Below are 26011 nucleotides of genomic sequence, written 5' to 3' on the forward strand. Positions count from 1 at the left end.
TTTTATCTCTATGAGGAAGGACATCCTCAGGAAGGTTTTTATTTGATCTTTCTGTCTTCTAACTTTAGGCTCACATGATCGCAACTGTTTGGTAGTACATATTTCTAACCTGTATCTGCAGAATGTGTCTTCAATCTTGGTTAGAATCTGATTTTCCTGCTCCTACATACCTAAGCACGAAGCCTCACTAATTTGTCCACATTGCATGGCAGTGTTTGTGTTTCCATTCTGTTTAGATAAGTATTTGAACACCTGAAGAAGAATTCAAGCTTTTTACTTGTGTTTTCATTTTAATTTTCAAACATTTATTCAGTGATTCTGACATTTGTGTGGTTGGAGAATATGTGTTTGAGGGAAACAAGGAGGAATAGTTTTGTGGATAAAGATGCTGAAATGTATTTTCCATAAGAGTTCAGTAAAAGAAGCATATACAGTAGACTGCTACTTCTCTGTGAAAGTGTGTGTGTGTGTGTGTGTGTGTGTGTGTGTGTGTGTGTGTGTGAGAGAGATTCCAAGAGGAGAGGGAACACACCAGCCAGTGCATAGTAACCACCAATACCAAGTGTTGTGACTGTGGGTGGTATGTGTTGTGTTCACATTGTACATTTTGTGTTTCCTAATTCTTCTAAAAGTCATGTTTTACTTTTGTAATTAGTAGCAATTTAAAACAAAATAAATATTGTGTTAAACACAAGTTGCAAATTATTTTTTAAAAGAAGATAACTTAGAAAAAGTGTCAAAGTATATTGCTTCCTAGCAAAATCTACTGTTAATGTTGATGATTTTGTTTAGGGGACAGTCACTGCCGTTTACCCCAAGCTCCTCTCAGGGTATACTGTAATACAAAATATTTAAGTGAAGTTTGACTTTAGTAAGTAGAATACCAAGAGAGGTGAGGAGCTTAATAGTTTGAGACTGTGAAAGGCAATGTGGGCTGGGAATCAATGAGATCTTGGTGGTAGGGAAATGTCTTGTTAGTTTCCTGGGGCCTGATGTCACATGTTACCAGTTGATGACATTGTTTCTAAGTTATTTTATTTACTTTAAAATGATACTATATTTAGCCCTGTTGTATCCTAGGACATAGGTGCAGAAGAATCAATTTGGGTCCATCTTCAGCTATACAGTGAGTTCTAGGCCAGGCTAGACTACAGGAGAGCTTATATCAAAACAACACCCTCTCTTAACCATCCACCCGTCAAAGTCGAAGAGATATCTTATTTAACATATTCCGTTTATTAACAACAACATTATAATAATGTTTGCATGAAGCTTTTCTAAAACACAGGCTTTCTCTTCAAGTCACATCACAAGCCTTCATGAGCTTAGAACACTGGACAGCATTTTAATGCTATAGGTAAGGGCCATTTTAAAGAGCAGACTCATGAACAAAAAGCACAAAAATGCAGAGAATGTGGCATTGGACAGGCTATGAAAGTGATACTTGTTTACAGTATGAAACTGAAACAAAAGGCTGCATTTTGCCTCGTTTGACCTTAACTAGGAACATGTGTATTGGACAATTTCAAGTTTTAGAAATTCTAAACATAGCTGTGAATGTCTATGAACGAGCTATGAGTATTGATTTTGGAGTTGAGCAACTTTTAACAAGTGGTGAACTAGCAAGTACAGAGTTCTTGCATAATAAAGATGGACGGTATTCTTCCCCCTGTGTTCCCGTCTGTAAACGAGATGCCATCAAACTACTGACCCAGCCTAGAAATGCTGTGTGAGCTCCTTCTCTTTTCATCACCGTTCCCACCGTCCATTTGTTCATGCGTCTTCTGAATGCATCTCAGGATATTTCTCTTGCCATGTAGCTCAGCTTGGCCTTGAGCTCTTGCTTGCCCTGCCTGTCAGGCTTCCCAGTGCTGGGACAGCAGGCCTGGGCCTCTGTGCTGTGTTCTGACTGGCCTCTTGGAATCTCACTTTTCCTTTCTTCATTCTAGTCTTCATACTTGGAGTTCCAAAGTGTAGGGAGTTCTTACTATCATTATAGCTGTTGCCAAATAACTTTATTTGCAAATAAATAAACTCACCAATTCCTGAAGCTTTGTCTTTAGCTTGCCCTGTACCTCACCATTGAGAACTTCTTTAGATGCTTAGAATCTTTGAGTCTCAGTGTTACTTCTAGGAATAAGTTTTTCTCTGTACCTGGTGTTTCCTTTTCTCACTGGTTTTTCAATTAGTATAAGGTTTGGGTACTCCCTTAGATGTTTTCTAGCAATAAACTAGCCTCTCCTCCTTCCCCTCCCTCAAAACGGTAGAATCTGTTAGTGGTTCTGAGTTCAGAGTTGAAATGAAGCACTCATGGTTCACCTGGTGGCCTGTTTCTGAGCAAGGAGGTACTTCACCCATTACCCAGACTAGACTGGTCAAATGCCTACTTCTTGAATCCTGCCTTTTGATACCAAGTTGACAAAATTGGCAGAAGGAATACAATTATTAAAGGTGAATTAATTAATAGTCACCAGGGAAAATACAACTCATTTTTGAAAACTGGGAAGCTAGACTTACTAGTTTAGTTGGCCCCTTTTCTGTTAAAGGAATATTAGAAAATGGAATATTAGGAAATGGATATGATTTTTATATGGAATTTCATATATATATATATATAATCATTCTCTATTGTTTACAACAAAGAAATCAAATTAGTGCCCGATGGTCTAATTAGACTGGAGGTTTTTCTTTAAATTTATAGTTAAGTGTATTTTGGCTCTTAAGCATGTTGAATATGTAATGTCACACTAGAATAATAAAGGTCGTTCAAGGCTGTTAACCTTAAAATGAAAAGCCCTTCTGTGTGTACAGCATGTAATTGGCATTCAACAACACCACTGTTCTATGAGTTGGTGACGAGAAGGGAATAACTTTAACTAAAGTCAAATGGCAGTCTCCACTTGTTACTTAATAACTTGAATGACTTCTGTCCTCATTCACTAGTGGATGGAAAAATGGCTGAAATGGCCATGCTTGTATTTACTTCATCTTATAGATAACCTCACCTTGCTAACTGTTATCTATATAGCCTGTGAACTGAAACTGAGTTTCACTATAAAAAAGAAGTATTTCATGACAGGTGAAATTTATATTATTATTATTTCAGTTTCTCCAAGGAAGGTTTTGGGTACAGGCCATATTTTTTTATGGATCCTCTACAGCCACTTTGGCATTGCAGTGGAGTGGGCTTTCAGCTCTAGATGAGCCTGAACGAGCGAGCACTTTACAGAAGGAGTTTGCCCACCCCAAGCTAATATTGGGTCTGTGCAGTTGTGTCTTAGGTTAATTTTCCCAGCTCGGGTTCCCAGTGTAGATGATAATATAATAAAGAAATCATATGGAAGAAACTTCTTCAGCGTTTTAGGAAGTGGAAGAAATTGCCCAAATAGAGGCTGGAGAGGTAGACAGTGCTTTTTCTTCGCTGCCTGGTCTATGTCCTTTATTTTTAAAGTAAGCGCGCATATAAATGCTTGTTGATTGACACTGTTTTAAGAGCTCTATAGCGTGTAAGTCTGTGTAGTAGCTGCATGAGGTTGACCTGTCCATAAGCGAGAAAGACACTGTACAAGCACAAGTGACAGTCGACTGGTGGACAGGAGACTTCAGGTACAGCACACAGACAGAGCAGTCACATTGGTAGAAAGGGGGAGCCACAGTTTGAATGTAGCCACCTGGGTCTAAACCCTTGACTTTTCTGGGATCTTGGTGCTTGTTTATTAGGAAGTCTTGGGTTAAGAAGAACATTTTGTCACAGTGGGTATTACAAAACTGTCTCAATTATTTCCCTAGAGTTGCTGTAACAAAATACCACAAACTACATGACTTATAACAACAGAAATTTGCCCTATCCTGGTTCTGGAAGCTTGAATTACAAATTTAAAGCATTTCAAAGACCACACTCTGTTTGAGACTGCAGGAAGAATTTTGTTTCTTTCTCGCTGGCATCTGTGGGTCCCAGCAGTTCTTGCTGCTCTGTGCCTGTGGCTGCACTGATCCACCTGTGCCTCTCAGCACACACCGTTCCCTCTGTGTCTTTCTGAATCTTTTGGGGATACCAGTCATAGTAAACTAAAGTTCATCCTCCAGCCGACACACAATTGGACAAATCACATCAGAATTATTGCTGTTTCCTCTAAAGCTTCTTCCAGAGAGTCTGGGAAAGTTGTGGGTTTGGTGAGGAACTGTTCCCCATAACAGAGCTTGGGAATGTAGAGCTCATGAACCAGGTATTGTTCTGAGCACCCCTCATGTTACTCTCAGAACACCTATCCAGTGCGTCCCCAGGAGAGCGTGAATGGGGCCAACACATTTGTCGTGTCACAGTATCAAAAGGTCAGAAACCCCTGCGAGGGGGAGAACTGGATATTTGAATATCAAGAATATCGAGGGGCTGTCTCTTTTGTTTGGATATTTGAATATCAAGAATATCGAGGGGCTGTCTCTTTTGTTTGGATATTTGAGTATCAAGAATATCGAGGGGCTGTCTCTTTTGTTTTTGTTCTGTCCCTTGGTAAGTTTCTATCTGAGAAGAGGATTTGCTAACCTCATCTCTTGCCTTTCCCACTTCCTGTTGACCCTCTGATCATGAACGATTTGAAAGCTGGCTTTCATCTGGGCGTTTTTTTCTTCTGGAATGTTCTATTTGTTTTTGAAGAGACATTTTCTTGCTTACTATAACATTTTAAGGTTGTTTGTTTTGTCTTCATCTTTGTAAAGCTGTGATTTTTGACTCAGAAACCAGCCTTGGTGTGCTGAAGCTTGAGTTCTGACCATGTAGTAAAGGTTACTTCTACCTACCATTTAGAACTTTGTGATTAGGTTCAATAAATGGCCATAGTTATTTTATTTTCTCTGATTATCATCATTATTACTATGGTAGGCTTTGACATATATGAAGTTCTTCAAATTCCACACCTGGAGTCTACTCCAATCTTTTCAATTTCAAGGATAATTGGTCCAATTACATCATTTCCTCTTGCTTATTTTACAGGGTGCCCGTGAAACATTTGAGAATTACTACCGGAAACAGAGGCGAAAACAGGCTCGTCTGGTCCTCCAGCCTCCATCTAATATGGTAGGCTTGTTCCCTGCGCGTTCTGTACTTTCCACTTTTTCTTGCTGGTAGCTGAGTGAGTGTATGTGTGAATGCGTGCATGCATGCATACCTGCCTGTCTATGTCTGTGTATGCATGTGCATGTGCATGTACACCTGCCTGCATGTGCTTGTTGTCATTCTGACACAATTTTGGTGGATGTGCCTTGAAGTAAAAATGGCAGTGAACGTTTCTTGAGTGTTGTGTGCCATCCATTATTCTAAGTACTAGGTGTGGATCAGGTCAGTCCGTTGCCATTGTTAACATGTGGGATCAGTGCCCCCATTATTATGTTTACCTCATAGTCTATGGGATTAAGGTTTCCGAGAATAAATAACTGATTTTCACATCTTAAGGTAATAACATAGAAACAGTAATTTTGCTTTGCTTTGTTTCAGCATGAAACTTTAGATGGCTACAGGAAGTATTTCAATCAAATTGTAGGGTAGGTACATTTCTAAGTTCTATTCTTGATTCGTAAGACTTATAAAAGATATGCCTTTTCTTGGAAAACTTTCTCCCTTTTGCTGAATTTGAAAGAAAATACTTATTTATGTATTTATGACTTAGCAGGAACATCTTCTGGGCATGGAAGCACACACCTGTAAGCCAGGCCTTGGGGAGGTTAACACAGGAGGGCCATCCTGAACTGCACAGAGAAATAACTGAGGACGAAGGGGCGGCTCACCAGTTTCAGCTTTATATTCTTGGAGGATACTTTTGTGACTAAAGAAATGAATGACTGATAACTTTGTTAAATTTGCTGTTTTGTTTCTCTGTTCTTTGTCCCATCAGAGAGGGAGATAATTAGCCACAGTGACAGAATTTTTACAGACAGTAAAATATTTTAGGCCTATCAGAATATAGGAACTTTGTCAAAACTAATTGGCTTTGTGACAGTCTGAAGGCAGCTGTGTATGATTCAGAAGTCTGTGAGTAAAACTATGTCAGATTAAAATAACCTTCACTAAACAGGTTGCTGCCAGGCTGATTCCACAGCTTGTCATGGCTGTGCTCGTTTAGAGTGGACACAGTATTGTGGAGTTAGGTTACTCAGTAAAGACCTTCATATAGACGCAGCTTGTTCCACACACAGGATGGCAACTGTGATTTAAAAAAAAAAAAAGCAGCAATAGGATTTGGTCGTTCAGTACACCGTGCCTGCCCACCTCCTCCTCTCTTCCTTCTTCCCTCACTTCCTCTCTAGATCCCCCTCTCCTCTCCTCCTTGCTTTCTTTAATCAGATGTATATTGCTTTGGTGTAAAGAATAACTTCCATTATGCATATCATTGAGTGTTGAAGGATGTAACTACTACTAGAATGCTTGCCTAGCATGCATGGGTTTGATCCTCAGCACTGCGTAAAGCCAGGTATGGTAGTACATGTATAATCCCAGCACTGGGAACGTGGGGACACGTTTAAGGACATCTTAGGCAGTTTACAGCCAGCCTGAGCTACATGAGACCTTGGTGTGTTTGATTTTTTTTTTTTTGATAATTTAAAAATTCCCTAATAGATGTTTCTTTTGACTTAAATGAGCATTTAAACAGGGTATCTGAATATGTTTTAAATGCATAATAAGCTACAACAGTCCCAACCAGACTTCATATTTTGAGTTCAGTCTCAAAGTTTCTGTTCGTGACATTCTTTGTAGCTTAAGCAGGACCTGATTCAGCCTCCTGAGTTACTGGGGCTGTAAGCCTGATAACGGGAATTATTTACACATGTTGAATTCTCAAACATCGATAAAGTAAAGTGTTTATTATCTGCATCAAATTTGTTAGTTTCTTGTATCTTAAAAATACATTGGAGATAGACTCTACTAAGTTTATATAATTTTAAATTGTTGGGTTATATGGTTGTCATTCATTAGAAATAAAATTTCAGCCTTGATAACGTGCCTAAGAAGATATTAATATTGGTGTAGACATGTTCTCAGTCTCTGAAGTGATTTCACTTATGATAATGAATAGCTTTCCTCAGAAAAACGAAATACTCTCTTTGATAGATGGCAGCTATTAATGACAAAGCTTAGTGGTCAAGATAGCAACCGTGATCTCTGACATCTCTGCTCTCTTTTCTTTTCAGCTTTTTTGTGGTAGAAGATCACATTTTGCATACAACCCAGGGCTTAGTGAATAGAGCCTACATTGATGAACTATGGGAAATGGCACTTTCAAAGACCATCGCAGCACTGCGCACCCACTCGGTATGTGGGATGTCCTAAGTGCTTACTTACCGCTGACTATCTGCATACTGACTGGTGTCATACTGAATTCAAGTTGACATATATCTTTTTGGCAACCTCCATTTGGAGATCGTGGAAGAGGTTCATTTAGGTTTCTCTATAACACTGAGCTTGTCTTGTTGATCATATCTGCAATAAGAAACAGTCTCTCACATCTATGATTCTCACTGTGTCTAGCAGTGTTCTATTTATTTCATATATAGGTCTTACTTCATCCTTACTGAGTACAAAGTCATGTATATTTTTATATGATTCATATTTATTCATTCAGAAAATACCTCATGTGCTGTACATATTTATACATATAGCTAAAGGATTGCTGTAATGAATGCTATGCTCTTTGCTTCTCGTTCTACAATCAGTCCTTCCTCTCTGCTTACCCACACTGTGAAGGTTAAGTTTTGCTGGCTAACCGCCTGCTAAGCTTAGCTCATAAGAGGCATCAGAGGCAAGACAGTAGATACATTTGCTAAAACTTTAAGATGTCAAATTGTCATGTTGCTGGCTGCTCATCATTCCTTTTCCATGATAATCTTTCACTGTTCCTGTCCCTTATGCCAGGAATACTACTTCATTGATATTTACATAAAGTAAGGCTTCTTCATTCTATAAGGTTAATTTAGTGTCAATAAAATGTCTCAGGAATTTATTACTATCAGGGCAGGTGTCTTAAAATTGAATGTACAATATTTTTAACAACAGCAAGTAGGAGTGCAGCAGCTCTAAAGAGAGTCTCTCAACTAAAAAGTACAAGAGCAAAGCAGGAGATGAAAATGATTGCCACTGAAGTTATAATATTTTTCCTAAGTGGCAGTGAGGAGGTTCTGGTGAGCACATCAAGAATTTCTTTCTTGCAGGCATCTAGTACTCCCTGGGAATGGTATGATTGAGGTTATAGCCATTACGTGTTTTGCATATGCTCTATTCATAGCATGAAAGAATGCAAAACAGAAGAAAATAATGGAAAGACACCCAAAGAAAGCTGAATCCAAGATAAAAATGGTTCTTTGGAAATTTATGAGCACCAGATAGCAAAATTTCATCCAAAGATGAAGACTGTGTACCATTTCATGATTGAAGAGGCAAAGTCAAAGTCAGAAGTTTATCTTACAGTCACAAAGGGGTAGAAAATATGAGAGGGTAGCTACGAAGCATAGATAGTCATGGAGACATGGGAATATAGCTGATTGAGATTGAGAAAGGCAGTGTCCATCAAGGGGCCTAGAGTAATAGAGTAGGAAAGTGGAAAGGAATCATCAGATGACAGCAAGGGAATTGTCAGCAAATCCTGACAGACAGACATATGGACTCTTCATCATGTCACTCACATTAATTGGTCCTGTAAAAGGTGGGTTACACTCAGTAAATATTTAATGGATATTTGAGATAATTTCAATTAGCTGGCTTTATTATCCACAGCAAAGGAATTAAAAGATTGTATTCAACAAAACACATGAAAGGACATTTGGGAAAAGTAGAAATGTAAGTAGGAAACTTAAAGAAGACAGCTGGAGTAGCCAATCATGTCAGCAACCCAGGAAGTTGAGGAGTGCTAAGCCATCACAGCCTTAGACAGTTTGTCTATAAGGAGAAGCAATCTAGAAAGCATATAATGTTGAAGAACTTCAAGCAAGAAGATTGGGGCTATTTTATATTGATATTAGTTTTGACACCAACAGACAAAGGTCCTTTACAAGAGACAGTACACATAAAGGAAAAACTGAAAAACATCTTCATTATGGAAAAATTAAACATACTGCCATCAGACCCTGAGAAGTTACATGGAGAACAAATAAAATTATTGCTGAGGAAACTAGAATATCAAATGTGAAGAAATTTTAAATTAGTAGCATATAGTTGTGAATCCTCCTGTGGAAACTGTCTTCCAGGTCAACCAAGTAATCAGACATTTGTAGGCAAGGCCATATATGGTGCTTATTTGTAATTTTTGTTTCCTGTTCATTTATGCTTATTTTTATCCTTTGTATCATTTAATGATATTTTTCTTTATTATATAATCAGACTCAGCTAAAATGTGTCTCCACTGATTCATTTAATTTTTTTTTTTTTTAACAATGATGATTTTTTTTTTTAAACATTTATTTATTTGTATGTATACAATCAGTCTGCATGTATGCCTGTGAACCAGAAGGGGCACCAAATTATAGCCCACCATGTGGTTGCTGGGTTGAACTCAGGACCTCTGGAAGAGCAGTCATTCTTAACCTCTGACCTCATCCCCCGTTTATCTATTTAAATGGTCAAATTGTCATATCTTTTTCCATCACCAGTTTGTCACTTTTAACTCTCTTCATTTCTTTTATTACATGAATACAGTTATTTGGTGTCATTTCTCATAGTGCCATTAGTGCAGTTTTTGGTCAGGTTATTTTCAGTCTTTTGTATCTTCTGTTAATTGCTCATAAAGAAATATATACAGTTATTTTGAAAGTGGCCTTAGGTATGTATCATTAAGTTTTGGTACAAAGTATTTCATTTTGCTCATATTAAAATAATCTATCCATTTCCGTTTTAACCTGTTTGTGTTTTAGTTTATTTGTTATTATTGTGTCTGCCTCTGATGGGGCGTGCCTGCTGTGCATGTGGGGCGGTCAGAAGTCAGCTTTGCAGTCAGTTCCTGTGTGTTCAGAGGATATACTCAGGTCTTCTGATTTTTATCTTGGGCAGCACACACCTTTAATTGCTGAGGTATCTTGCCAGCCCCATTTTGTTTTCTTTAACCAACGTATTTCACAATGCGTTTCCACATGTTAAGGATGTGTAGATTGTGCTCCTGAGCCCCATCTCCTTAGTTCTTCTGCGATTGAGGCTTTTGCTACGTTGAGCCAGGAAATGGTTAGACTCCTCTTTAGAAATGCCTTTACTGCCTGGTGCATTAGACAATTTATTAAGTAAAACATGTGACTTTTTCATGAGACATTTTTTCCCTTTCTCCCGTTTCCTTTAGTCCTACTGTTCCGATCCAAACCTTGTGTTAGATTTGAAGAACCTCATTGTCCTCTTTGCTGACACACTTCAGGTACGTGCGTTGTTACCACCTGCCTTTCAGGAGCTGTGAACCATGTGTCCGCTCCCAGGCCTGCCTTGCTCCACTGAGTCTTCACTGTTTATTCTTTTGCCTAGAGCTAGATCTTTTTACTTCTTCATAGCACATTCCATGCTTTGTCTCGACCCTTATGCTCTCGTGCAAAGAGGTCCTACTGTTTTTTCTCTCAGAGAAAAAATTACTTGAACCATTTGTAATTTGTAGAATTAGACTTAAGTAATTGTAATTCCAACATGGCACCCATGTGCCTTGTCGTGTGATCCACTACCATCTTTATCATGGTGGTTGGTCTGGACCGTGTCAGAGCATCATGAGGTATTGTGATGTGGTAGCAGCTGTACTTTCTTTCTGTTCTTGGAGAATCGCTGTGGGCGGTAAGTTATCATGGGGAGAACTCATCTGACACTTTTATGCTGCTTTTCACTTATATCATTTCCTGTTTTATGACCTACCTAGAAATTTTAATGCTTGTCTTTGAATCTTTGAGAATAAACACTTGATATTAGGTAGAAATTAACAATTCTGCTTCATTTTTTCATTGTTGTTTCAATAATGAAACATCTTTTAGCACCTAATCTTACTTCTATTTATTTGAAAAGACTCTTGAAAACAATCTATTTTCTTTCAGGTGTATGGCTTTCCTGTGAATCAGCTTTTTGATATGTTGTTAGAAATCAGAGACCAGTATAGCGAGACTCTACTGAAGAAGTGGGCGGGGGTTTTCAGGTAAGGAGCTGCAGTTGTGTTCCTGTTCCTGTCTTCCCTGGCCCTGGCTCCTTTGTGGACTTCACAGATGCAGTGAGCACCCAGAGCATACAGCTTATATTTCTTTTAAATGATCTAATTTATAATTCAGAATTCTAGTGAATCAAAATGATTGACAGAAGGATCTTCCAAATTAACCTATGCCAACATATTAGTACCTGCTGTGATTGGAAGACCCCATAGCCTGTTTGGTGCTTTTGTTTCCTTGGATTAATGGCAGACTTATTGGTTCACACCATCCAGATTATTCGTGTCTTCTTATTCTATTTTATAGTTTTTGGTTTTTCCTGAAGATCGTACTTTGGTAGTGGTAGCTAAGCCATCATGAATAGTAGAACCTTAGGAAAATGTTTTCTTTTACTGAAAGAATCTTTTGTGTCACAGACTCACCTTGAACTTCTGATCTTCCTTCCTGCGACTTTTAAGTGCTTGAATTATTGGTGTGTCCTACTGGGGCTGGCTCACTTTTTTGAGCCATTCACTTTTTCATAAGTCATGTTAGAGCTCATCATTATTCTTCTAAGCAGAGAATGGCTTATTGAAGTCCATGTTTGAAGCATGTTATTTCAATAGTTATTGCAACATGCATACAATAATGGCAAATTATCCTGGAACATCTCCTCCCAGAGCAGTTCTCTGGGGACTGATTCCTTTGTATACATTGCTTGTTTCTTAGTTTTAAACCTGTCCTCAAAGACAAAGTTGTCTTCTTGCTTTAATCTTAAGTCAATTTAGTACTCAACATCTTAGCTACAATAATGCAGCAAGAGGAAGAAGAAAAAAGAATAGAAATGAAAACAGAGTACTGTTGTCCCTCTTTGTAGATGACATGAGTCTATACTTATGATACTTCTGGGCTCCACCAGGAACCTCTTAGAACAGGACATTGGTCAACATATAAAGCTAGCAGCTTTTCTGTATTCTAAGGCAAGCATGCTGAGAAAAATCTCAGGGAAACAATCCCATATAACTTTCACTGTATCCTCAAATAAGGGCAATAAATACACACAAAATGAAACCTAGGAATAATACTAGCCAGGGAGGACAAAGCCCTCCACAGTGGAAAGCAAGGACATTGAAGAAGTTGAAGAAGACCATAGAGGGTAGAAGACCTCCCATGCTTTGGGTCAGTGGGGCTAATATTATGAAAATGGCTCTGTTGCCCAAAGTAACAGAGCTTCAATGCAACCGACTTTGGACTCCCAGTCTGTCCCCAGCTTAGGAGTTCTTGCCTGCTGCTTATGTCTCCTGGTCAGCTAATCTTTTTTCTTTTACATTGTTTGACTTTTAAAGCTTTGCCTTAATCTTTTAGTCTCACTTTTCACAGTCCACGAGCATGCCATTATTTAGTTCAACTCACAATTTCTGAATGTAAATACATACACTTCCAGAACCCAGGTATATCTGATGGGGATAATTGCTTTTATGGGACGGTCGTCTCTGCAGGTAGTAGAGATAGCATGGAATAGCCACAGCATTCTGTGTCTTCTGTGGGTTTCTGTTTGGATTTTCATAAGAAAGTTTCTGTTTTTGGAGAGAGAGCTTATTCCTGGAAAACATTTGTGATTGGTACAAAGAAGTAGAAGAGAAAGAACATAGCGTGGATTATTGTTAGAAGTTATTTTTCATCTCTGACAATTAGTAAAAATAAAAATACACTTTATAATATACAGTTAAAGTTGTGATTATGATCCATATATCTTAATAAAATGATCAGCTCCAATAGTCTTTTCTCATTTTCTTCCCACTTACCTTTAATTTTCTGCCTGTTTCTAAAGCACAGACACTAGAAGGTCATGTTTATAGTTTTTCCACTTTTTTCAGAGCTTAGTTTCTTTCTGATTTCTTTTTAAAATGCCCAAACCAAATGGCTGAATTGTAGAAGGGGTGTAGGAAGGACTGGGAGGTGTTTCAGACTGTCTCAGAAAACATCTCTGTTACAATCACTCTCCATTCTCCCTTCCTCTCTCATTTCATTTCTATAGAAACATACTTGATTCTGACAACTACAGTCCCATACCAGTAACGAGTGAAGAGACATATAAAAAAGTCGTAGGACAATTCCCGTTTCAAGATACAGAACTGGAAAAGGTAAGGGATACTTTAAAGTGAAGTTCTCATTCTCTCTTTTGTTAGGTTTTGAAACTGAGAAATTTCAGTTCAGTAGATTTTAAAACATCTCCACAGAATTCCTTCTGGGTCTCAGAGATGCAGAATTAGTCACTGGGAATCACAGAATTCCTTCTGGGTCTCAGAGGTGCAGAATTAGTCACTGGGAATCGGTAAAGGACTTTGAGGTCCTAGCACATCTTGAGAGTTTGTCGATCACTGGGATGATGCAATTTGATTAAAATTTTAAATTCTTAATTTTGTTATACTGTTCAAATAGTTTCTTTAAAGCCAGACATTTAAATATGCTTTTTTTGTTATATAATTCTGTTGTTTTGACAGTGCATTGAGTGGTTTCTCCCCACCACAGGTTCAATGCAGACTATTTTTCCTCAAGCAGGCCTTTCTACCCAAGTCCTGTGCTGCACGTGCCAAAATGTGAAAGTCTAGGCTCGAGCTGTTGTCATTTGCAGTTTACAGAGTCACAAACACTTGGAGTCATATAGTTGCAGGGCACAGTCATCACTGAGGGCAGTCAGGTCGGGAGCGCAGAGCAGGCACCTAAAAGTGGGAGCAGACATAGTGCAGCTCCCTGGCTTACTCATTCCTGATTTGCTCAGCATGTTCTTTCACACCATCCAGCACCACCTTCTCAGGGATGGCACCCCCGACACTGAGCTAGGTTCTCTCATATCAGTCATCAATCAAGAACATGCTCTACATATTTGCCTATAGGCCAATGTTATTGGTGCATTTTCTCCGTTAAGATTACTTCTTCCCATATGACCCTAGTTGGCATCAAGTTGATCTAAAAACTAGTTATTATAGTTAACCCCTTGTCACCTTGACACACAAGCACATTGCTTATTAAGGCATAACCCTTCCTTTCTTTTTTATCCTCCAAATCTCATATTAATATCAATAGCTCAGTATAAAACAGTCTAACTTTTCAAACTTGCAGTCTTTAAACTTTTACAGTCTTTTTAAAAAAGTCAGACACTAAAATTTTAGTCTCTAAAACATTTAAACTGTCTCTCAAACTTCCAACATTTCTCTAGAAAAAAAATTTCTTTTTTTAAAAATGCCCAAAATCTCTGTAAAATTCCAAACCTCTTAGAAATTCCAATGGCTCTCAACTGTGGGGTCCTGTAAAATCAAGAATAAGTTAAATACTTTCTTGCTTCAGAAAGAAAGAACCAGGGCACGCACAGTCACTATTAAATCAAATCAAATCAAAACCAAAGTTCAACCATGTAAAGAGGTCATTGTTTGATGTCTGGGACCCACCTAAAATCCTCTGGGCTCCAAAGGGTCAGGGATTCTTCTCTGGATCTGCCCTCTGCAGAATGCAGTTTGTTTTCGAGGCTCAGGCCTCTCTACCCCACAGCTGCTGCTTTTCTCATGGTTGACCCATGGTAGTGGCAGCTCCAAAACACTGGGCTCTTTCCTGCATCCAGTAGCCTCTCCTGACCTCTCATGATGTCAGACCAGAGCTTCTCTCTGTGACCTTTTGTGCCTTAAGCCTCAGTCATGTCTGAAGGACTCTTAACACATTAGGAAGATCGGCTGCCAGCGCGAGATGCCTCCTAGTCTCCCCTGGACCACAGCTTCTGTGTGCAGACCCTGAGAAAACCCTGTGGGGCTTCTACTCTCAGTGATGCTGGTCTCTTCTTAATCATCATTGATTTCTAGGCTCTAACTAACCAGCATCAATTGTCTAGTTAAATTTTACTTAAGTACTTCTTCTCATTTCTTTCCAAATTACAGCCAATTCTTCAGTCCCAGCTGACCAGATCCACAGATTCTTACAGCTCAAGATATCAAATTGTCCTTTAAGGAACTCTCAAGCTTTCCTTTGAAACTCCACGAGCCAGGACCCCATCTTCTGTGTTGCTTTCAACATTCTTAACTTATAAGTTCTGATGACAGTTCATTAAACCTTAAGCACTCAATGCCTTTCTAGTTCAGAGTTTCAGAGTACTTCCAGAGTTCTCCAAATATCACATAGTCAGGTCTGCCACCATCATACAACACAACCTGGCACTAGTTTTTGTCTTAGAGTTTCTATTGCTATGATGAAGCACCATGACCAAAAGTAATTTGGGGGAGGAAAGATTTATTTTAGCTTACAACTCTCAGGTCACAGGTCATCTAGAGTAGTCAGGGAGGGACCTCAAGGCTGGTACTGAAGCAGAGGCCAGGGAGAACTGCTTCTTACTGGCTTGCTTAGCCTGTTTTCTTATACCATCCAGAACTGCCTTCCACAGTGAGCTGGGCCTGTCCACAACAATTATGAACCAAGAAATGCCTTAGGGCTGGAGTTCGGCCCAACAGTGTGGCTACTCTTGCAGAGGACCCAGATTCAGTCCAAGCCCACACAAATCAGCTCACAACCACCTGCAGCTCCAGTTCCAGGTGTCTGACATCCTCTCCTGCTTCCTTAGGCACTGAGTGAGCAGTGTGTGTGCGCACATGTAGGCCAAACACATGTGCACATAAGAAGTAATTTCAAAGGGAAGTGCCCAGCTGGGTGGTAGTGGCACATGCCTTCACTCCCAGCACTCAGGAGGCTTACTGCTCCTCACAGTTGTAAGAGGAATGTGGATCTCTGAGTTCGAGGCCAGCCCTGGTTTGCAGAGCAAGTTCCAGGACAGACAGGACTACACAGAGAAACCCTGTTTCAAAAAACTAAAAGAAGAAAATATTGGGAGAAGGGGTGGGAGATAACAGCCCTACAGACTCTCCTATAGCCCAATCCTATGGAGGTGTTTTCTTTATTAAGATCTTTCACATAACCACGAAGTGTTGAGTTGTCATAAAAACTCATCAGCACACGTGTCTTACTCTTTTTCGTGTCAGAAATCTCTTGGGGACAGATTTTTACATTTGTACTGTTAAGTTCTAAGAGTAGGACAAAGGTTTTTCTCTTTTTTCATTTTCAATAATTTTAAGTGTCTACAATGGATTTAGTGACTTGCTTTCATTAATTTCTTGCATTTACAGCAGCCATTTCCCAAAAAGTTTCCTTTCTCTGAATTTGTGCCAAAAGTTTACAACCAGATTAAAGAATTTATCTACGCCTGCCTGAAGTTTTCAGAAGATCTTCATCTAAGGTATAGCACGAGAAAGTTCAGTGCTGAGACTGTTACTCTCTGAATACATACTTTGTAAAGTGTTTGCTATGAGTTTGGAACCTTGCAATAGGCTTTCACTGTTATGGTGAAAGGTAAAAGCTTTTGAATGACATAAGTATATATTACATTTTAAACAGTAGCAGCAAAAAATTACTGGAAATTGTAGTTTGACCTATTCACGTTACCACTCCTTCATACTGAAGTATAAAAGGTTACAGTGAGAATGCAGCAGTCTTTGGAGTCAGTATTGTTGCTCTGCTCTGCGTCTGCCTTAACCACAGGCTTCTTTGTTTGAGTGCCCTTTATTGGTTAGTCTGCATGTATTTTAGCAAATACGTAGTTAGGTGCTCCTTAGTAGTGAAGACATTAAGAAGTAAAAGGAAGGAAGGCCTTTATCTTCCTGAGGACCCAGACAGCTGATGGTAAGTGCTACAGAAATTCATGATGTGCACTGCAGCCATCATGCTCACACTAACAGTACCAGAAACGGCTCAACACTATATCTGAACCTACACTTGATAAATTTGCAAAAGAATCGATAAACAGAACATATCATGTGTCAAGCCTTTCTGAAAATAAGTACACTTAGGGGTGGGGTTGAGTTACTGCTTTATCAACCGCCCTACTGTAGGTAGAATGTAGGTCTCAGTATGCTAGGCAAGTGCTCTCCCACCGAGCAAGTCCCCTTGTTACTTCAGATGTTGAGACATGCCCTTGCAGAGTTGCTCAGCATAGCTTTGAGTCTCATCTGTAGCCTACACGGGCCTTGAAGTTTCTGTCTTCTTGTATCAGCCGCCTGTATAGAGTTAAACACTGTCAATTATCATTCTTCTTGTTAAAACTATGAAACTTGGGATTGTACAATTAATTTTCCCATCTAAAACCAAGATTAATTTTATGGAAATTATTTCAAGCCAATTGCAAAATGGCCTTTACTCACTTACTTTTATTTTGGTGATGAGGTAATATTGGGATTATGTGAGTAAATTATTTAGATACTTTTCTTCTTATTTGAATCCCAAGTTTTTGAATGAAACTTTTTTTTTACTTAATGTTTGAGTGTGTTCTCTCTCTCTCTCTCTCTCTCTCTCTCTCTCTCTCTCTCTCTCACACACACACACACACACACACACACACACACACTGTTTTTGTTTTGAGTTTTGATCTGTGTTTATTAAATTTTTGATTCCAAACTTCCTTTGGTGGGTTTCATATTGACAATTTAAATGAAATAATTCCTCATTGTGAGGGAAGTTTTCACTTGCCTTTTACTATTGGGTTGACATTGCCTTCTACCTCAGAATATATTTATCTTGTAACGTGGAGTCAGAGATCACTTGTTCTATTAGAGCTGTCTCAGAATAGACTTAGTTTGTCATTGAGTAATGTGTATAACAATAGTTCTCTCAAACAAAGTGTCACACAGTCAGAGAAATGTTAGTTGGAGATTTCCTATGCAGTTTTAAAAATAATTATTTTTTTCTGAATGGATAGTTTCTCTCCTATCAGACAATGTTGAAAGACATATATATTTCAAAAGTTCTTATCAATAGCAGTGTCTCCTATAATAAAATAATACTCTGACATTTAAGTTGAGTGCATGCATAGATTTTATTTTCCTGTACATTGTGAAAGTAAATCTTTGTAAAGATTTTTGGGTTTTTGCGTAAAAAGAAAAGAAAGAAAAGAGTTTGGAGGCTGTTGTCCGGGTAGGTTCCTCAATTGCTGGTTATCTCTTAGGTAACTTAGAAAACATAACCTAAGAGAGCATTGAAGTTACTTAGAAATAACACCTTACCTCGAGCTCAGTGGCTGTCATCCAGAGACTCAACAACACATGTTGGAGAGGATTGCTGGTGGGCGTAAATTAATATAGCCATTATGAACATCAGCTTGAAGTTGCCTCAAAAATTAAGAATAGAGCCACCACGTGACCCAGTTATTCTACTCCATATTTATATCAGAGAACTTAGGTCTGTGATAAGATTGTAACAGATATGTTTATGCATCTATATTTACTCCTCTATTTACTATTGCAAGAGAATAGAACCAACCTAAATGTTGGTCAGCACATGAATTGTTAATAAAAACCCAGTACATATAAAATAGAATACTACTGAGCAGAAAGTTGATTTACTAAGAATACTTAATTTTAAGCATGGTTTTTCAATCTCAGAAAGAAGAAAAAACCTTTATGCAGATTATAGCCGATAACATTACATTCGCATTTGTAAACGAAGACACATGTGGAGTATAACTTGTGGAAGGGAGACGAAACAGGTAGTTTTAGATGGTGATGAAGATGAACAAACTCACTTAAAGAGGATATAAGCGTGCGTGCGTGTGTGTGTGTGTGTGTGTGTGTGTGTGTGTGTGTGTGTGTGTGTGTGTGTTGGATAAGTCCATAAAAATATAAACAATCTGATATGGCATTCCACAGTTTCAGAGTGGCTCCTTTTCTGAAACAGTACAAGTTAGCCTGCCCTTCTTAAAGTATTCTCGTGTGAACAAGTAACCTAGGCAGGGTTCTGTAGCTACATTATTTTTAAAAAATAAAAGCAGCATAAACTTTTAGCAGAGCAGGTGTTAAGTTACTTGGGCTACTTCCTCGCATGCAGTGCCCAGAACGTGGTGCTGCTCCCTTTACCACCGCCTCTGCTGCTGCACATCCTGCCGGGGCCTGCTCGTTTGCCAACTCTAGTTCCCCAGGCTGAACTGGGGTCATCATTTACATTTCAGCTCCACCGAAGTCGATGACATGATCCGGAAGTCTACAAACCTGTTGCTGACCAGGACTCTGAGCAACTCTCTGCAGAACGTCATTAAGAGGAAGAACATTGGCCTTACTGAGGTAAAGTAGCTGCTAGTGAAGTGGCCATGCCAGATGTCCTGTGCGTGCCTCTTTTAGTGATGTCTTAGCACTGTGTCCTTGGCCCATGTTAGACTTCCTTGGCTTTTATTGGTATCTTCTGAATATGATTGGTAGATTACTCTATCTCTTTAGCAAGAGCCTAGTGATTTGTGTTTGAGGCTGGAGAGAGGAAGGTAATGGCTTGCTGCCTCTCTTAGTAAAGGGAGAAATCTTCCACTCAACTGTGGCATAGTATAACGTGAAGGTTTGAATTACTGATATCCAGTCCTAAAATTCGGAAAGTTATGAGATTCCCTTTTATTTGGAATTAAAGATTCCATAGTCACATCTCACCTTGGATTCACTGAAGATATTGGGCCCAAAGCGAGTTTAGGTTAGAGAATATTTTTATTCAGGGGAAGACTGAAGGCTGTGTTTCTTGTAGAGCCTTCAGTTTTAGGTCCTCTAGGAATAAAGTTAGTTCATCTAACTGCATAAGGCCAAGGATGATGGTGAAGCTCAGGAAACTGTTAATGATACCAACCCATACCAAAGACAGATCATTATTGGCTTGGAGTCTTTCTTCCTCTGCATTGAAATAAAGAACACCATGAAATATGACATTGGCTGTGATGGAATTATGCTTGTAGCAGTTTTTAAAAGCTGAAAGTCCATGGAGTTTTGGGCCCTTTCCTTCTTCTTCTGTGTTTGCTTTCTATTGCTTGGAATAGAATTTTGTTTTGCTTTTTGACATTTTTTCTTTATTGGATTTTTTTTTATTTACATTTCAAATGTCATCCCCATTCCTGGTTTCCCCTCCAGAAAACTGCTATCTCCCCCTGCTTCTATGAGGGTGCTCCCCAACCCACCCACCCACTCCCTCCCAACTACCCACCTGACATTCCCCTACACTGGGGCATCGAGTCTTGACAGGACCAAGGGCCTCTTCTCCCATTGATGTCTGACAAGGCTATCCTCTGCTACATATGTGGCTGGAGCCTAGGTCCATCTCTGTGTACTCTCGGGATGGTAGTTTAGTTCCTGGGAGCTCCGGGGGGTCTGGTTGGTTGATATTGTTGTTCTTCTTTATGGGGTTGCAAACCCCTTCAACTCTTTCAGTCCTTTCTCTAACTACTCCATTGGGGACTGCATTCTCAGTTCAATGGTTGGATGTGAGCATCTGCCTCTGTATTTGTCAGGCTCTGGCAGAGCCTCTCAGGAGACAGCTATATCAGGCTCCTGTCAGCATGTACTTCTTGGCATCCTGAATAGTGTCTGGGTTTGGTGACTGCATGTGAGATGGATCCCCTGGTGGGGCAGTCTCTGGATGGCCTTTCCTTCAGTCTCTGTTCCACACTTTGTCTCCAATATTTTCTCCTGTGAGTATTTTTGTTCCCCTTTTTAAGAAGGACTGAAGCATCCACACTTTGGTCTTCCTTCTTCTTGAGTTTCATTTGGCTTGTGTTGGAATAGAACTGTAATGGATTGACTTTCTTCATCTGAAAATGGCCTAGCTTTTTTCCTTAACCAGGTATCCTCCAAGCAAAGAAAGGTGGGAGCAGTGGTCAGAAACTCTATTGCTATCATTAGATTGTATTGTTTTCTTTCTGAATCTTAATTGGGAAAGAAAGTTTATACTTTGTTAACTCTGTCTTCATAATGATTCTTTTCCCAGAAACAATTGGTTTAATTATCTTGTTCTAACAGAGGCAGACATTTTATAGTTCTGGTTAGAACTGGTTTGGTGTTACAGAGCACTCAAGTGACAGGAACATATTGAAAATATACAACTCAGCATCTTCCTTCAACATGTCAGTCATTCAGAGTTTAAAACTCCAAGTAAGCCTGTCACTAGCCTGCCTGATCTTGCTTTGGGACCACATGATTTTGCTCCTCTCTCTTTCTTTATGCTCTGTCCCTGTCCTCTTTTCTCTCTGGCCTTCTTGCTGCTTTCCTGGCTTCTTCACTTCCACTTGCTGCCTACCCATTCAGTTGTAGCCCCGCTGGTCCTTGGGGTCTCAGAGCATGGTAATACCTAGTTGACTCAGCAGGTGCATGAGCTGCTGCTTCCAGGTCTGTAGGCAAAGCGACTGATTACTTTGCACAAATGCCTTTACCCAGACTTCTCGGCTTCTGCTGCTGCCTCTCTGCTCAGTAGTGTATTCCTAGGAAATGACTTAGCTTGATGTTGAAATGGGGACAACGGCAAAATGTTTCATTGGATTCCTTTAGGATCAGTGAGCATAGTGTTGGACCATAGAGAATACCAGTACATATTGGTTGTTGTACTAATCATTCTTGGCATGCAAACAGTGCTTCTCAGGTCTGGTAGGTAGGTTGTTTGTTTTACATAGAAGAAACCAAACAATTTGAGCAGGATGTCCTACTATGTCATATCAAATGTGTTGATATCACGTTTTATTCCTAGTTACTGAGTACATACTGTATAGGGTGCTTTAGTATTTATTATTTGGAATGCGTCAGTATGTATCCACACTGATGTTAATATCTCTGTTTTGAGCTAAAAGACAGTGAACATGAGTAATTTTAATCTTCACATCAGTAATTAGTTCAACGTAAGTTTTGGGATATAATTTGAAAGGGGATTTTTTTCTAAAGGAAAACTGAAATAAACTTTGTCCTCTTTTCGTTACTGGAACAAGTAAAAACAAAGGCTGGTCCTAGCAGCCTTAACAAAAGGAGGCTTCTACCCATCCTCAGTGGGTCAGTCAAAGGTACAGAGAAAGGACATTAATTCAGTGTGGCCATATTGGGACGAGGAGTAAGTAGACCAGTGACTTCCTCGTTCATCTTTGAGGTCCTGACATGTATGCATAGCTAAGCCGTGCAGTCGAGGTGTGGTCCTACTCATCACTGAGCTCCAGGCTCTCCTGAAGGAAGTCTCAAGTTGTCAGATTCCATGAAATTTCTTTCTAGGAGATAATTTACCCCTCTGACTGGTACCAGCTTTTTTCTTCCCTAGCATGTGGTTACTGGGGAGAAATTCTAATTCTTTGAGGTCCATTATCTGAATAGTCTGATAGCCAAAAGGAAGATACACATGTCTCCCTTTAGAATATCTTTCCTCCTTCCAGGATGGGTACATTTTCACAATTAATTAATTTAAAATACTGTAACTATCCTGGCAGCAATGGTGAACATGTAAGGTACTAGGACCAGAGGTGTGCTTGTAGGTCACAGCGAACATACAGACTTGGAGCTGTGATTATAGCAACAAAGCAGCCTCTGCTTTGGTTTTCTTTTTGTCATTTACACATAAAACTAGATAGCTGTGCCCTGTTATGTCTCGCACAGCATGTATCTCCCACCCCTGTTCCCAACAACAGGCAGAGTGCTCACGTTAGTTATGATAAGATACTTTATATTCAACTCAGAAACTTTAATGACACCTTGGAGATTGGAACTAGTAGTCCAGTTATTATGGTGTTTTAGTTGTTTGGGTCATGGAGATGCATAAACTTGATAGTGGATAAAGCTTTTGTGAGCCTGCTGGGATGAGAAAGGTAAAATCCATATAGTCTTAGGTTGATTCATTCTTATGAATGAGACTAGTGTTGCTGTTTTTGGTTTTGGTTTGTTAGTGTTTTTGGTTGTTGTCACCATACAGACTTTGCAGCTGGGAGTCATTAAACTATGCGACTTCTCACCTTATGTATAGCTTTGGGTCAACCAAGAAATTTTACGGTGGTAAATTCTCCACTTCTAGAAATAAGACAAAAGCAGATCTAAGAGAAATAGGTGCATATAGTAGTTTATACTTGAGAACTTAAACCTGTTAGGCATTAGGGATGATGATGTTTATGATGGCCACAGTTTTCCCCAAAGTTGTACAGAATACTTGCAGTAGTACCTTGGGTCCCTTGGGGATGTATAGGAAGATCTGGGGCAGTGATTCCCACAGGGCACTCTGTGTTGTATCTCTCTGACTGTGTGACTGTGGTCCCCACAGGGCACTCTCTCACACTTATTCTCATACCAGCAAGAATAAATGGAAAAACTGCTTGTTCCTAGTGGATTTGTTTTATTTATTTTCCTTAAGTGAAGTTTTGTTGTTGGTGATGATGGTGATGATGGTGGTGGTGGTGGTGGTGGTGGTGGTGGTGGTGGTGGTGGTGGTGGTGATTTGTTGTTGTTGTTGTTTTGTTTGTTTTTGGAGACAGGGCCTTGCTATGTAGCCAAGGCTAGACCCACATTCTCAGGTTCATGCTTCAGGCTCCTCCCTGATTGATTATTACTAAAGTGACTTCTGTCGTTTTGTTGTAAGAGTTGCTGTTTACACCATATTTTTTCTTGGTTAGATTGCTCTCATAGGGCTTCATATCAGAAAGAATGAATATCTGGTCTATTGTTAATTCCGTGTCCTTGAAACAGTGTCTAGGGGAGTTTGGAATGTGAGTTGGGTTTAATGATACCATGGAAGGAGCTCAGACTCTGATGACAGTCTGTATCTCAGAGTGCTTCATTTTAGTTCAAAGTTATCTTCCAAAGCCTCTCCCTTACGAGGGCTTTTGATGGTGTCGTTCAGGAGTGGAGCTCCTCAGACCTCATTAATAGGCAGTATTTCCTGTGAAAATGACATGGCATGTGTTATAATCCTGGAATGTTTTAATAGTCTATTCTGTGCTTGGCAGTGAAACACTTGAAGAGTGACTGACAGCCCACTCATGCAATTCATGGTGATCTCTTGTGTTGACAGATCTTTTTAAAGTCGTGATAAATTACTACTGTGCCCAGCATAGCTGCCTCCTTTTTCATTTTTTTAAACTGCCAAAATCCTGCAAAATAGAACAATTTTCTTTTTGACTGCCACTGTTTTTTTTTATTTCTATAGCATGACATGATTCCTCTTATTATTAGAATTTCTTTTGATAGACAGAATGTGTTCCTTATAGGTAATGCTGATTTTAAAATGTAAGTCTCTAGTTCTCCACTTTAACAGCCTTGCCACCATCCACCTTTCTTCCCTTTCATCCATTTTGAAGGACAGTTGGAAGCTAATGTTTTTCAGGGGAGGGGTGTCTTTTTCTTTAGTGATGTAAATACCAATAAGTTACCCTTGCTCCAGTAAATCACCTCCCACCTAACCTGGCAAGAAATACAAATTAAACTCAGTGGGTCACAGACAAAGATGTGAAGTGGGCAGGAGCTTCTTGAAAGGAAGGGCTCCAGTTAAAGAAGGAGATGGTGGGATTGAAGGGAAGAAAATCCCTACAATATGTTATGTAATTGTGTGAAATTCAAACAGTTTAGATAAGTATTTTGAAGAAAGATTTGATTTAGGTGATTTTTATTTTAGTGTGAATTTGTTCCTTTAAAAGAGAAAGAGGACTAAGCATCCCTTCGTCACTGAGCCACACCTGTAGCTCCAGATGAGACTCTTTTTAAGGATCTTTTGTATATGAAGAGGAAAACTCTAATAATAGCAAAGTAATTAATGTTCATAGTGACTTTCTGGCTTAGAGGTTATTATGTACATTTTGTATCTGAGAAAACAGACTGATAATATTGGGAAAACTTTTGTCAAGATCAAGGATTTTGTTTTTTCTGCCTTCTCTGTTCAAGTTCTTTCTCTTAGGAACTAAGGGAGTGTGTTGGCCTTTCACAATCGAGGGTCATGTGTCTGTGTTCCTCAGGCCTAATTCTGAAATATCTGCTGCTTTTTCGGCTTTGCTTTTTGCTTTACTGAATGTTGACTCATTTGATTAATTTGGCAATTTATGTTTCTTTGTAGGGCCTATGATTAAGACTAGTAGCTTTGTTTGTTTTTGTTTTGTTTTGTTTTTCAGATAGGGTTTGTCTGTGTCACCTTGGATATCCTGGCACTGTGTCTTTTGTACCAGACTGGCCTCCAATTCACAGATCCACCTGCCTCTGCCTCCTGAGTGCTGGCTCAAAGGTGGCTCACCACCACGTGAGAGAAGCCCTTTTTAAAATAAAAGAGTATACTTACAAGTGTCACTTTAAATGGGGAAATAGATGTTCCTGGAGGTTTGGGGTACGCTCTTGGAGGAGGCTTCCTGTAAGGTAGCCTATGGAGCAACCTGCTGACAGCTCAGGAACTTCCTGAGCCACCACCCACGTGTGAATACCTGAATGACCATTGGACGTGCTTACTGTTTTCTAGCTTGTCCAGATTATCATCAATACAACACACCTGGAGAAGTCCTGTAAATACCTGGAGGAATTCATCACCAATATCACTAATGTCCTTCCAGAGACGGTCCACACGACCAAGCTTTATGGTACCACAACTTTCAAGGTGAGAACATGTCAGCTTAAGTGATTCCCATTGGCACAGTGCATGGACACAGTCTGGGCCGTTTCACCAGGTTCCAGAGGATGATATTTATGACAAGCTTTTGAAAGTAAGGAATAGTTTCGTTTGGTCTCCATTTTTTAGAAAACAAATTTAAACACCAGGGTGATATGTGTGTGTAAACAACCACATAATATGGTGTTAAAACAACCACAAAATTACGATTACATTATCAGGATAGTGTGGCTGACAAGATTATCGACTGCAATGTTTATTTAATAACTCTTCTTTCCAGGTATAGCTTTTTAAATCTTAAATTTTAGTGACAAATCCTTACCCCCAATAGTTAGCTATTTTTTAGTTATAAGTCCAGCACTCTTTTTCTCTGTCAGAGAAAATGACATTTTTGTAAACAAAGGGAAGATTAGTGGTAGATGAGTTTCCGGAGCATTAGCACCCACTCTTA

The 26011-nt window shown here is 39.4% G+C and overlaps 1 protein-coding gene across 3 annotated transcripts in view; it reads left to right on the top strand.

The window, feature by feature from the left end:
• Exoc6b (exocyst complex component 6B) overlaps nt 1-26011 on the top strand; it is a 446009-nt gene that overhangs the window by 198333 nt on the left and 221665 nt on the right. For all 3 annotated transcript variants that reach the window (XM_032906207.1, XM_032906208.1, XM_032906209.1), the window contains exons 9-17: nt 4991-5074; nt 5492-5538; nt 7183-7303; nt 10311-10382; nt 11038-11135; nt 13160-13265; nt 16287-16396; nt 19157-19268; nt 25414-25548. In XM_032906207.1, the coding sequence (XP_032762098.1) occupies nt 4991-5074; nt 5492-5538; nt 7183-7303; nt 10311-10382; nt 11038-11135; nt 13160-13265; nt 16287-16396; nt 19157-19268; nt 25414-25548 (885 nt within the window). The remainder of the gene's footprint in view (nt 1-4990; nt 5075-5491; nt 5539-7182; nt 7304-10310; nt 10383-11037; nt 11136-13159; nt 13266-16286; nt 16397-19156; nt 19269-25413; nt 25549-26011) is intronic.

The sequence above is a fragment of the Rattus rattus genome, chromosome 6 (assembly GCF_011064425.1).
Source record: "Rattus rattus isolate New Zealand chromosome 6, Rrattus_CSIRO_v1, whole genome shotgun sequence".
NCBI lineage: Eukaryota > Metazoa > Chordata > Mammalia > Rodentia > Muridae > Rattus > Rattus rattus.